Genomic DNA, 14,006 nt, shown 5'->3' with positions numbered 1-14,006 from the left:
GGTTGGAATTAGGGAATGAGTAGTAGACAGCTGTTTGGAGTTGTTGACAGCAGAGCATCTGAGGTCAGTCTTTGCTGAGGTTGTGGGTACCACACTGGTGAACTGAGAATTATAGTCTTGTAGCTCAACTCATTATCCTACACTAGAGTAGGATTAATTAGCCTAACTACTCACAACAGATGTTTATACAGCCTATATTAGCCTTACAGTTCTTAGGAACATTAAAGTAAGAGCACTTCTTTAAAAAAATAAAAAAATGCAAAATCTTAAGTGCTAAAAATTGTGTTAAAAGAATTCTCAGATAAAAGTCAGCTTGGTATGGTGGCTAAAGTTTTTGATTAGGGCTCAAATACCTATTCAGGGAAGTTTTTAATATTTGACGCTGTACTGTTTTTAACCCTTGATTGGGAGCCGCCCAGAGTGGCTGGGGAAACTCAGCCAGATGGGTGGGGTATAAATAATAAATAATAATTATTAATTATTATTATTATTATTATTATTATTATTATTTATTATTATTGAGTCCTGAAGCTGCTTCTGTCACTCTTTTTGTGCTGCTCTGGAGGAAGGATGAGATAAAATATGATTAATGAATATATTTCTAATCCCAACAGCAGAAGTCCCTTAAACTAACATATAGCACTACATGTCAGAGTTGCTAATATTTATTTATTTATTTATTTAAAGTAATATACCGTTTGATTGTAGAAAACCGCAAAGCCGTTTTTGTGTGTGAGAAAGGAGGGATGATTCGTGTAGTTCACTGCATTCTCCCCTGCCACTTCCCCTCCAAGGTGGTTTTCCTTTCAGTTGAGAAGGAACCCTGAGGATCATCTATTCCAACCTCCTACAATGCAGGAATATGCAGCTGTCAGGAACCGAACCTCCAGCCTTGGTGTTGTCAAAACCACACGCATAACCAATTGAGCAGTCCAGCTATCCCTGGATCAAGCGGCAAATAACATTCAACAGGAAAATAGGTCTTCTTCCTGAAATCTTTGGAGCCCTTTAGACCTTTTTAAATTCTCATTCATCACAGATTTTTAAGAGACTGGGTGGCCTCTTTTCACAGATGCTGTGGTATCTGGTCTCCTGCATCATCAGGGAGTTGGACTGGATGACCTTTGAGATGCTTTCCAACTCTTTAATTTTAGGACATTCTCACTGAACGAATTCAACAAGGGGCAATTTATTTTCTTTTCTCTCTCCTTTGCTCTCATCTGGAATAAGAATGCCATGATGGGATGGGCTAAAAGGGAAATCTCTGTATGTTGAAATGTTAAAAAATGTTGCAAAACTATCTTTTAAAAAAATGAGATGCTGCTGTGAATCGGATTCTTCCAAGCTGCAGCCATTAATCTCTGTTTTCTCCTTTTTTCTGATGCACATTTTTAGGGGGGCTTTCTCCGTTGTGCGGCGCTGTGTCAAACTCTGCACTGGACACGAATATGCGGCAAAGATTATCAACACCAAGAAGCTCTCAGCCAGAGGTAGGCTTCTTTTGTTTTGTGCAATAGATGAGGCTTTTGAAACTCACATTACAGGACAATTCTCTGGTAGCAGGCCACTCACTTCTTGTTTCAATCAGGAGAGAGACAGGGTGATGCAGTGCTTAAATAGGAGTATAGTGTTAGGAATTATGAGAGACTACGAGTTAGATAGGAGATAATTGCAAAAGACAGGAAGCTGCTATAGATATTGAGTGCAGTAATCACTGCCAATCAAAAGGGGGGGCGGGTATAAAAGAACTCTATAAACAATAAGACCTTTCTCCTTCAAGATATTTCCCAATCTAAGCTTGGAATTTTCCCTTTTTGTAGGCAGCAAGAATAAGAGAGCTTTTGCCCTTTCACTAATAATGCTTTTGCCCTTGGAATTTCAAAATTTATGATTAGCTCAACGGATGGGGTATTTATACCTTATAGACTGGAACTAACAGGTTGTGGAAGGGTATATCTGTGAGATTAATGAAGACAACGTGAAGGAAATTGAGTTTGCTGAAGCAGTGGTACTGTAAGTGATTAACCCAGACCTTGCGATTGTAGAGCTGGGCAGTAGGTGAAGATGGGACTCATTAAACCATGAAGAACTGATTTTTAGGAAGTCTGTTAGCCCCAATGAAGCAGCTCCCACTGAACAGTGAGTCGCTATGCATACTGTTTCAAAAGAGGGCTGGGCATGAGGACCTAAGCATAGCCTTGCTATTAATTTGATTATTTAAGATGAATGAGAATGATGGTTAGTTTTCTGACAAGCCATTGTGACTAATAAGTTTACCTACCCATGAACAATGGGGCAGATTTTGGTACTAAGCTGAATTAGGCAAATTGGATTTGTTTCTAGATAACAAAAGTTGGCCTGCTGTGGTGGTTAATTTAGATGGCTCTCACTGAGCAACATGTGCACACAACTTTTTAGGGAAGTGGAATGGAAAAACTGAGTTGGCTCAGAGATGGGTCAGTTAAAGTTTGTCTTTCAACTCCCAAAATTATATTGCCTTACGTCTGTGAAAATTGTTTATGATTTTCTATGACATACACACATAAGTGCACCTTTCTCTCCATGTGTGCAGAGTACCTTTCTGTTCTGATAGGAAGATAGGTAACGGCAGAGTGCTTCTGGGCATCCATAGAGTATTAATTTGAAGTCCTTTGGTTTTTGTTTTTGAAAGCTTATCAATGACAGTACTGAACCTGGTGAGGCTCTAGCTGGTTGATAGCCTTAAAGGCAAACAGACAACCAGGGTGCCCATATGGCCCTGGCTTTGCAGGGCTGATGTTCTGTTTCTGAGCTCAGTCAAGACAGAGTCATTTTATGCAGGCACAACAGGGTTGGGAGAGGCAGTGTCTGCTTGTGCCTCTCATAATTACTTCTGGTGTGGCCTCAGGAAGATTAGCTTCATTCTTTGAGGACATTGGCTTCAAGATAAATAGGAGGTAAAGTCGAGGTTGGTTTACTAAATTGCTAAATTAGCAGAGACATCCCTTGTACATCTACTTCATTGACTTGATGAAGGACTTTGACCTCATCAGCTGAAAAGGACTTTTCACACTGCTCAACAAGATAAGATTCCCACCTAAGTTCCGCAAGATGATTGTGTCCTTTCATGAGAACATGCATGGCACTGTCCAGTATGATGATTCATCCTCGGATGCCTTCCCTATAAAGAGCGGTGTGAAACAGGGTGGTGTTTTCGCATCAACTCTCTTTGGCATAGTCTTCTCCCTATTGCTTTTCTATGTCTTCAGCTTCACTGAAGATGGTGTCTACCTGGGTTCCCCCCATAACCAACAACATTTCCATTGACGCTGAGCAGGACAAACATAGTGGCAAGGCAGCTATGGCAATGGCTCACCTTTCCAAAAGGGTATGGGAGAATCTGATGCTAATAACCAATACCAAGATGAAGGTTTACCAGGCTTGCATGTTGAGCACACTGCTTTATGAAAGTGAGTCGTGGGCAACGTGCACACTGCCTTCAGGAAGATTTTGGGTATCACATGGCAGGACAGAGTCTCAAACACAGATGTGCTCTCCCAAGCCCACATTCCCAGAATGTTTTCATATTTCCGTCTCAGCGACATCTATGCTGGCTTGGTCATGTCCACAGATTGGAAGATGGCAGGATTCCCATGGACATGCTCCGCAGAGCGCTGGCTTCAAGCATTAGGCCTCTTAGCAGTCCAGCTCTGTGTTACAAAGATGTCTGCAAACGTGACATAAAGGCTGGCCACGTTAACCCTGCTGTAAGTGAATCCCTTGCAGACAATCACAGTGCCTGGAGACAGGCAGTCAGGGTGTGTATCCACAGCAGTGATCAGAGGAGTAAGGACGGCTGGGAGGAGCACAGAGAGAAGAAACACCATGGTGCACCTGCAGCAGCAAAACCAAACACCTTCATCTGCCCCACCTGCAGTAAAAGATGTCTATCTCATATTGGTCTCTACAGCCATAGTAGGAGCTGTAACTCTTGAAAGGTTTGACTTTACCCCCCCCCCCAAAGGCTCACTTTTCCATTCTGCCCCAACAACGGAAAGTGGATTAGTCCTGACAATGGAACTGGATTAGTAAAGTTTAGATGCAGGGCAGAGATTGTGGCTGAGATGACTTAGTTTAGAGAGGAGCTGATTAGAAAGCGACAAGTCTGAAGTGTTTAAAGAAGCTGAAGGTTATTAACTGGGCTAAACTCAATGATCTCAGGAAGGCCACAGAGGCTAGCAGGGGTTAAGTCAATGAGGCATGTAGTACCTGTAAGTAGTATATAAGGAAGGGTATTATGATTGGAGTAGAGAGGCTGACAAATAAGGTGCTAGAGTCAAATCACAGTAATGCTATTGGCTAAAGTGAGATGAAGGTATTTGACATTGAAATCCTTAGTCAGATCTATGCAGGCCTGCTTAGGATCAGGAGAGCACTTCAAAAGGCTAACTCTTATCCCCTTCTCTCTGTCTCTTGTTTCTTTCCCAGCTGGAAAGAAGGCAGATGTCTTGTATTCAGGCACAGTAAATTAACTGTTGAATTAACTGGAACACCATGTGTCCTGAGCCCAGTCAAACAGTTGCATCCAACCCTTGAAAGTGATTTCGGAATACAGGACCAGTCTAACAGGTCAAGATTCTTAATGTCTTGGAGTGTACCGTATTGGTAGACTTCAAACAGGAATACTAGTGGTAGGAATGAGGAACATGAAAAGCGAGAAGGGAAAGGCACAGGTAGTTTGGGTTCCTGGGGAGAGCTGAAAAGGAAGACTTTGCTCATGGTCCCACTGCTGTAGATCAGATTGATGGATACTCATGACATGACCTCCTCAGTTTTGGTGCCAAGGTTATTTATGGGAATTGTCTTATTTCATATATTTATAGCCCACTTTTCAGGCTAAACACCCCACAGCAGCTTACAAAACAGACCCACGATACAATATGCAACTCAAAAATATAATTAAACCACAAACTAAAAAAAGGAAATTAATAAAAGAATATAATCTCTTATGAGATCTGCCTGGTCCTGTATGTCTTTTAGGATTTAGATTTTTATTGTAGATGTTTCTGTTTCAGTGAGACTTTTGCTGTGTGTTTCTTTTAACCTACTGTTTTAGATTTGACGTTATTAGCTTTTTCAAACTGTTCCATTTTCATGATGATACTGTTTGCTTTAATTGTCTTGCTGCTTTTAATGCTTTGTGACACAAAGGCAGGATGAAAACAAGCAAATGAAATGGAATGGAAAAAACTCAGAATTTCTGCATAGCAAATTTAGGAAGAGAAAAGCTGAAGCATGGAAAATTTCATCCCTTTAATTTTTAAATTAGATTAGCTCATTGAACACAGATTCAGAGTGAATATTATAATTTGGGAAACCCTCTACTTAGTAGATTTGTTAGATAGTTGGTTTTTTTTAAAAAAAAATGAATAATTTTTTAAAAATAGCCCACAATTTCCCTCCTCAAGTTTCTAGCTTCTTCAATACAAGCAGTGAATAGTTGTTAAGAAAGTAATAATTGTGCTGGTGTGAGTGGATTTCCTGGAGATGTTTGAAATATACTTAATGCAGAAGAAAAAGAAGGAAGAGTGACTAATGAGAAAACAGAGTTTCGCACTTCTGAATGACATTTCTTATTCAGCATTGACTACTGTTAATGTAACTAAGAAGTTGAAGTAACACCTGTGGCTAAAATACCTAGGAGGAGTGCCCTTTAGTTTAGTTCATCAATTCTGTGTCATGATTAGATTGATTTAGAAGGAACTTTGCACAAATTTCTTCTTGCTGCATTCTTTGTGTGCACTGGTAGTGTCTTACTAGGCAATCATTTTTTTGCTTGGTGAAAGCATGCCTGTGTGGGATCTGGATACCTTCCATTGATGAAGGGCTTTGGTAAGGGACTTTAGCTCGGTGGCAGAGCAGATTTTTGCATGCAAAAGATCCCAGGTTCAATCCCTGGCATCTCCACAGTGGACTGTGAAGGACTCCTACCCTTTCTGAAACCCTGGAGAACTCCTGCCATCCTGTTAGTATAGACTCTAGACCAGGGTAGTCAACTTTTTTATACTTACCACTCACTAATGCATCTTTCTTGGTGGTAAAATTTCCTTACCGCCCACCAATGCTCAATGAAAGGATTCAGCTTGTGCCATAGAACCCCCTACTGCCCACCTAGAATCTTGAAACACCCACTAGTGGGTGGTAGGGACCAGGTTGACAACCCCTGCTCTAAACCCAGGGGTGGGGAACCTTTATCAGTCTGTGACCCTTAGAGCAAAACTTTGTTTGTGGGCAAGGGCAAATCAAATGAGGTATAGAATGTAGTTATGTGAATATCACAAGTTTCTCCCAGAGGGTACCCATGATACGCGAGTGGCACTGTGGTCTAAACTACTGAGCCCTTGGGCTTGCCAGTCAGAAGGTTGGCAGTTCGAATCCCTGTGACGGGCTGAGCTCCTGTTGCTCTGTCCCAGCTCCTGCCAACCTAGCAGTTCGAAAGCACGCCAGTGCAAGTAGATAAAAAAGTACCGCTGTGTTGGGAAGGTAAACGCCACTTCCGTGCGTTCTGGTTTCCGTCATGGTGTTCCGTTGTGCCAGAAGCGGTTTAGTCATGCTGGCCACATGACCCGGAAAGTTGTATGTGGACAAATACCGGCTCCCTCAGCCTGAAAGCGAGATGAGCGCGGCAACCTCATAGTCGCCTTTGACTGGACATAACCATTCAGGGATCCTTTACCTTTACCATTTTTCTAACCCATGATATCACCAGTGATGAGGTTTATAACCCTTCCCTCTCCATGTCTGGTTCATTGCCAAGTGGACAACCTAAGCATGTCTGAACAAAGCACTGGGTTTATGTGCCCCCCTTCTGTTCCCACATAGCCAGGGGATTAATTCCACTTTCAGAAAATAGCGGCTTGACACATTGTATGAACCTAGAATCCTGCGTTGCAGCAAACTTAATTTCAAAACAAGCCACCTTTAAACTGTGGGCTAAGAAGCTGGCTTGTTCAGTTAGCCACAGTTTGTTTCAAGAAGCCAGGATTCACAAACTGATGTTCTAATCTTCAAAGGAATCTGTTTCTCTTCCCCATGTTGGAGGTGAAATGGGGTGGATGTGTGAGCCTGACGCTTGGCTTGGCTTGCTGCAGGTCACCCACGTAACACTAAACATAATGTAGCATTTTGCAATTTGTTCAGTTGTGGGACTTTCGATACTGGGGGCTAAGTGGTCCCAGCGTCTTTCCACAGCACTGAAACATGCATGCACTAATTTAGCCCTTCAAACAACCAAAAATGAAAAAGGTTTGAGCATCAGCAAAGGTGTATCAATGCCCTGCCATTCTGTGGACCTCCTTTTGTTTCTTATTTGCCGTACAGTCCCCTCTGACAGCTAAAGCTCACCTTAGTCATATTGTCAGCAGCTAAATTTTTGTCTGCCGTGGCCAAAACAGACACTATACGAGGCTTTCCTGAATAAGACCCTACTTTTAAAAGTAATTAGTATCCTCATGAGGCTGTTTTGGAGAACATGGCATTTGCGGAGAGCAGGGGTATTAATCCTTTCTTCCGTCCTCTGAGGCCTCTTCCCCATCTTAATTCTCTCCTCCTTGAAGTTGCTTTTAGTTCTCTGCAAGGGAAAACTACGGGAACCGTGGTACCTGCATGTTCAATCTAAAATACTTTAATAATCTAACAAATAGCATCTTTTGGAGAATTCCCATCAATCCCACCTTTTTCTAACCTGAACCCTCCCAACCTTGTTGTTTTGTTCAGAATTTAACCTGAAGGATAATTCTGGGGAGCTCCAAAGCGTGTTCATGACCTTGTGACATTTTAATTGGTCCCAACACACCAATTAACATTCTGCTAATTTTGGAATTGACAGTGAGAAAGTTTCCCAAATGAAAGACTGCTGCTTTCTTTGACTGGTTATTCCAACAGTAGATTGCCATCTTAAGATGTGTTCCTCTCATTGACATTACAGTACATTTGCCTAGCTCTGATTTCCACTTGCTGGCCTTTCAATTGTCTTTGAGTCAAATAATTGTAACCCTTAAAAAAATGCTACAGTCCAAATCACCTCTTGGCCTTCTGTCACACCAGCTTGAATGTTCATTGTCTGACACAATAAGAATTATTTCTAGCACCACAGGGTGGGCAGGGAGTCCTTTTAAATTTCTCCTGGATCTTTCCCAGGTTTTGGGTTTATTTGTTTTCCCCCCTTATCTTTTTAATTTATACATTTTGAAACTTCATTAACACTTTGTGATTTTTTTGTAAAAACTCATTGGTAGCTCTTAAGAGAAAAATCTGGTATAATTAGGAAGCAGAGTGGCAAAAGCTTTCAGAACAGCAAATGATCCTGGTAGTTACAGACCAATTAGCAGGAATTGATCCTGTTCAATACAGTGGAAAAAAGTGATATAAGGCACTGTCAATAAGCATGTAAAGATCACTTATCCAGCTAAGGCTGCTCACAAATACTTGGGGAAACAGATGCCATCAGACAGTCCTGTTGTTTTCCCCAAGTGAGGATACTAGAAACACAACAAAATTGTGGGATTGTTATTGATGCGCTCTCTCTCTCTCTCTCTCTCTCTCTCTCGTTCATCCTGTTTAGTGGGACATTATGCTTTTGTTGAAGTATATGAGCTTATTGAGAAATGAGCTGACCACAAGATTTGAAGCTGGAACATTGGCCCCACCCATACTAGAAAATTTCTCTATTCTTGACAGTGTTTACTGCAGTGCTTAGAAATCAAGTCCATGTTTTCCTAGCAATTCTAGCATACTGGAATCTGGAGCAGTTCTCAACTAGGTCCTATTTTGGACTCAAGTGCTCTCTGGTTTTGCAAGCTAGTCTGGGTTTGGCAGTCACGAAAGGTTCTGATCTGCCTTGAGTTTAGGTACTTCTTTGATACCTTAATAATAATAATAATAATAATTTATTATTTATACCCCGCCCATCTGGCTGGGTTTCCCCAGCCACTCTGGGCGGCTTCCAAAAGAATATTAAAATACTATGATACATCAAACATTAAAAGCTTCCCTAAACAGGGCTGCCTTCAGATGTCTTCTAAAAGTCTGGTAGTTGTTGTTCTCTTTGACATCTGGTGGGAGGGCGTTCCACAGGGAGGGCGCCACTACCGAGAAGGCCCTCTGCCTGGTTCCCTGTAACTTGGCTTCTCGCAGTGAGGGAACCGCCAGAAGGCCCTCGGTGCTGGACCTCAGTGTCCGGGTGGAACAATGGAGGTGGAGACGCTCCTTCAGGTATACTGGACCGAGGCCGTTTAGGGCTTTAAAGGTCAGCACCAACACTTTGAATTGTGCTCGGAAACGTACTGGGAGCCAATGTAGGTCTTTCAAGACCGGTGTTATATGGTCTCGGCGGCTGTTCCCAGTCACCAGTCTGGCTGCTGCATTCTGGATTAGTTGTAGTTTCCGGGTCACCTTCAAAGGTAGCCCCACGTAGAGCGCATTGCAGTAGTCCAAGCGGGAGATAACCAGAGCATGCACCACTCTGGCGAGGCAGTCCGCGGGCAGATAGGGTCTCAACCTACGTACCAGATGGAGCTGGTACACAGCTGCCCTGGACACGGATTTAACCTGTGCCTCCATGGACAGCTGTGAGTCCAAAATGACTCCCAGGCTGCGCACCTGGTCCTTCAGGGGCACGGTTACCCCATTCAGGACCAGGGAATCCCCCACACCTGCCCGCCTCCTGTCCCCCAGAAACAGTACTTCTGTCTTGTCAGGATTCAACCTCAATCTGTTTGCCGCCATCCATCCTCCAACCGCCTCCAGACACTCACACAGGACCTTCACCGCCTTCACTGGTTCTGATTTAAAGGAGAGGTAGAGCTGGGTGTCATCTGCATACTGATGAACACCCAGTCCAAACCCCCTGATGATCTCTCCCAGCGGCTTCATATAGATATTAAAAAGCATGGGGGAGAGGACAGAACCCTGAGGCACCCCACAAGTGAGAGCCCAAGGGTCTGAACACTCATCCCCCACCACCACTTTCTGAACACGGCCCAGGAGGAAGGAGCGGAACCACTGTATGACAGTGCCCCCAGCTCCCAGCCCCTCAAGACGGTCCAGAAGGATGTTATGGTCGATGGTATCAAACGCCGCTGAGAGATCCAGCAGAACTAGGAAACAGCTCTCACCTTTGTCCCTAGCCCGCCGGAGATCATCAACCAGTGCGACCAAGGCAGTTTCAGTCCCGTGATGAGGCCTGAATCCCGATTGGAAGGGATCCAAATGGTCCGCTTCTTCCAGGCGTGCCTGGAGTTGTTCAGCAACCACTCGCTCAATCACTTTGCCCAAGAATGGAAGATTTGAGACTGGGCGATAGTTGGCCATCGTGGCCGCATCTAAAGATGGTTTTTTAAGAAGCGGTTTAATAACCGCCTCTTTCAGCGGGTCTGGGAAGGCTCCCTCACGGAGGGAAGCATTCACCACCCCACGAAGCCCATCGCCCAGCCCTTCCCGGCTAGCTTTTATAAGCCAGGATGGGCAAGGATCAAGGAGACAGGTGGTTGGTTTCACTCGTCCAAGCAGCCTGTCCACATCCTCGGAGGTAACAGATTGGAATTGATCCCACACAATTTGACTAGACAGGACTCTAGCACTCCCCCGCCCCGGCCCTGCTCCCACGGTGGCGTCTACCTCTTCCCGAATCTGAGCGACTTTATCTGCAAAAAACTTTGCAAAATCATTGCAGGAGATCATGTGGCCCGTATTGGGCCCCGATGTAGCAGGTGGTTCCGCTAAATTGCGGACCACCTGAAAAAGTCTCCTGCTGCTGTTTTCTGCAGATGCAATAGAGGCGGCGAAGAAAGCCTTCTTCGCCGTCGCTACCGCCACTTGGTAGGCTCGACACTGAGCTCTAACCTGTGTCCGGTCAGCTTCAGAATGGGTCATCCGCCACCGGCGCTCTAGCCGTCTCAACGATTGTTTCATTGCCCTCAGATTCGTGGAAAACCACGGGGCCATCCGGGCTCCATGCAATCGGAGAGGGCGCTTCGGAGCCAAACAGTCAATAGCCCTGGTTAACTCCACATTCCAGCGGGCCACCAGGGAATCAGCTGAAAGGCCATCAACATGGGATAAAGCATCCCCTACCGCTCTCTGGAAACCATTTGGATCCATTAAGTGGCGGGGGCGGACCATCCGAATCGGTCCCACCTCCCTGCAGAGGGGAAGGGTCGCGGAGAAGTCAAGTTGCACCAGGAAGTGGTCTGACCATGGCACTTCTTTTGTTTCGCTTTTACTTAGTGTCAGAACACCAACATCCATGGAGGTAAACACCAGGTCCAAGGCATGTCCGTGGCTATGGGTTGGGCCAAACTTATTCAGGGACAGCCCCATGGAGGCCATGCTTTCCACGAAGTCCCGAGCGGCCCCTTGTAAGGTCGTGTCGGCATGGATGTTAAAATCCCCTAGGACAACCAAACTAGGTGTCTCCAGGAGAACATCCGCCACGACCTGAAGCAGCTCGGGCAGGGAATCCTTGGTGCAGCGGGGAGGTCGGTACACCAAAAGGAATCCTGTACTGCCCCTATTGCCCAACTTCCAGAACATGCACTCAGAGAACTGGGTCTTCCCAATAGGATGCCTGGTGCAAACTAATGACTTCCTAAAAATCACTGCAACCCCCCCTCCCCGCCCACAGGGCCTGGGTTGCTGTGCGTAAGAGAAACCTGGTGGACAAGCAGCGGCAAGAACAGGCCCACCTGCTTCATCCAACCAAGTCTCTGTTACACAAGCCAGGTCAAATCCTCCATCCATGATCACGTCATGGATGGCAGTGGTCTTATGAATCATTGACCTGGCATTGCACAGCAGCACCTTCAGGCTATGTGGGTATCCCTTGCTGATTCTAGTATCCGTCCGGACAGGACCAGACCCGGAGGCAGGGATAGTCCTCAGACAACGACTAAACCTGCCTCCTCTGTAATGACATGGTCTGGTCTTAGCGTAACTCCTCCTCCTACCCGTGATCACTGAGATCGGTTGTCCCAGCGCATCCCCCTCCGTGGAACATACCCCAGCCATTTTGTTGGCTGGGACCCACTCCCCGGCAGCCCTGACCCTTCCCCTTAAGAACAAAATAAGACCTTAAAACAATAAAAAACCCCAGAAAACAAAAAACAATACAAATGAAAAACTATAAAAATTACAAATCCATTAAAATCAAACAAATTCCCAACTAAACATCCATCCCACCCCCATCCCCGTCCCCGCATATACAAAAAAATGAAAGGAAAAGGAACATTTTAAAACAAACTCTGCGCCCCTCCGGATCCCCCTGGGTCGCAGCAGCAGTGACAACAACCGTCCCTGTGAGGCCTGTCAGGCCCCGCCCTGGGCCAGGTGGTGAGTGGCAGGAAGGAGCAGGGCCCTCAGACACTCACACAGGAGAGTCCTCCTGGGCAGCAGAGCGCAGCAGTCCTTGTGAGGCCTCAGGCCCCGCCCCAGGCCAGATGGTGAGTGGCAGGAAGGAGCAGGGCCCTCAGACACTCACACAGGAGAGTCCTCCTGGGCAGCAGAACGCAGCAGTCCTTATGAGGCCTCAGGCCCCGCCCCAGGCCAGATGGTGAGTGGCAGGAAGGAGCAGGGCCCTCAGACACTCACACAGGAGAGTCCTCCTGGGCAGCAGAGCGCAGCAGTCCTTGTGAGGCCTCAGGCCCCGCCCTGGGCCAGATGGTGAGTGGCAGGAAGGAGCAGGGCCCTCAGACACTCACACAGGAGAGTCCTCCTGGGCAGCAGAGCGCAGCAGTCCTTGTGAGGCCTCAGGCCCCGCCCTGGGCCAGGTGGTGAGTGGCAGGAAGGAGCAGGGCCCTCAGACACTCACACAGGAGAGTCCTCCTGGGCAGCAGAACGCAGCAGTCCTTGTGAGGCCTCAGGCCCCGCCCCGGGCCAGATGGTGAGTGGCAGGAAGGAGCAGGGCCCTCAGACACTCACACAGGAGAGTCCTTGTAAATAAGCTCATGAAATTCCTTGCTCCTAGTTTTGTTTTGTTTTGTTTACTAGTCTGTTAAGAGGCTGGTAGCCTGAATTTCCAAACTAACCACTGAGGAGGAGAAGCCACCCAGTTCCTCAGACAGCAGGCTTCTAGCTTATAAGCAGGCATGCTAAATGCACAAGTAGGGTTGCCATATTTCAAAACGTAAAAACCAGGATACCCTCAAAATTGTTGAGCTTTTTAAAAGAAAACCTGGAAACCTGGAAGATCCAGAAAAAAGTGCTGCCTTTCAAAAATTCCCCTGGATGTCAATTCCACCTTTGAAATCCCAGTAATGTCTGCATGGCAGCCCTATGCACAAGTCACTAGAGAATGCACTATTATTAGTAAGCTGAGCTAGCACTACTATAGTGCTAATTTAGGATTCTCAGGGCCACCCCATTCCTACTTTCTTGGTTGTCAATTGTAAAGTCCTTTCATAGTGAGAATTGTGTTTTTTACGTAGTCTTGTGATGATGCAATTATATGCACATTTTCCTGAGAGTAAGCTCCATTGTACACAGTGGGACTTCTGAGTAAGCATGTATAGGATTGCTATGTGAGAATCTCTTTCATATTTGACTGTGTATAAAACTATCAAAAACTGCAGTTTACATTTACTGCATAGATAATTTTTTCCAATGGGCACTGCTGCTGAACAATAAGACACTGCCTTTGCTATTTCTTCTGTGAGTGGTCACACTTACTGCAAGGGGAAGCTGTGTAAATTTGTTTGGAGAGAGCCGTTTTTGGCATTGAAAGTATCCTAAGTTGAAATTTTTAAATTTGTACTTAGCTCAGTCCCCCTCCCTTGCCCTTGAAGTATCTGATACTAACAACAAAAGTACCAGTTACAGAAAAGTGGTCCAAAATTTATTTTATTTATTATTATTTATTTATTGAATTTAATAATTAATTAATTGAGGTCTCAGGGCAGTTCACAGAGCAAAATCAAAAAATAAAACCACAAAATATATAATGAAAATAAAAACAACTCAATAGCCTCCACCCC

The 14,006-nt window shown here is 45.2% G+C and overlaps 1 protein-coding gene across 17 annotated transcripts in view; it reads left to right on the top strand.

The window, feature by feature from the left end:
* The window catches only part of CAMK2B (calcium/calmodulin dependent protein kinase II beta), a 205,379-nt gene that overhangs the window by 52,209 nt on the left and 139,164 nt on the right, over nucleotides 1-14,006 (top strand). For all 17 annotated transcript variants that reach the window (XM_080982399.1, XM_080982398.1, XM_080982405.1 and 14 more), the window contains exon 2: nucleotides 1,396-1,490. In XM_080982399.1, the coding sequence (XP_080838525.1) occupies nucleotides 1,396-1,490 (95 nt within the window). The remainder of the gene's footprint in view (nucleotides 1-1,395; nucleotides 1,491-14,006) is intronic.

This window comes from Podarcis pityusensis (assembly GCF_964106645.2).
Source record: "Podarcis pityusensis genome assembly, chromosome: 15".
Lineage (NCBI taxonomy): Eukaryota > Metazoa > Chordata > Lepidosauria > Squamata > Lacertidae > Podarcis > Podarcis pityusensis.
Note: the sequence above shows the minus strand (reverse complement) of the source record. Positions and strands in the feature narration are given on the sequence as shown.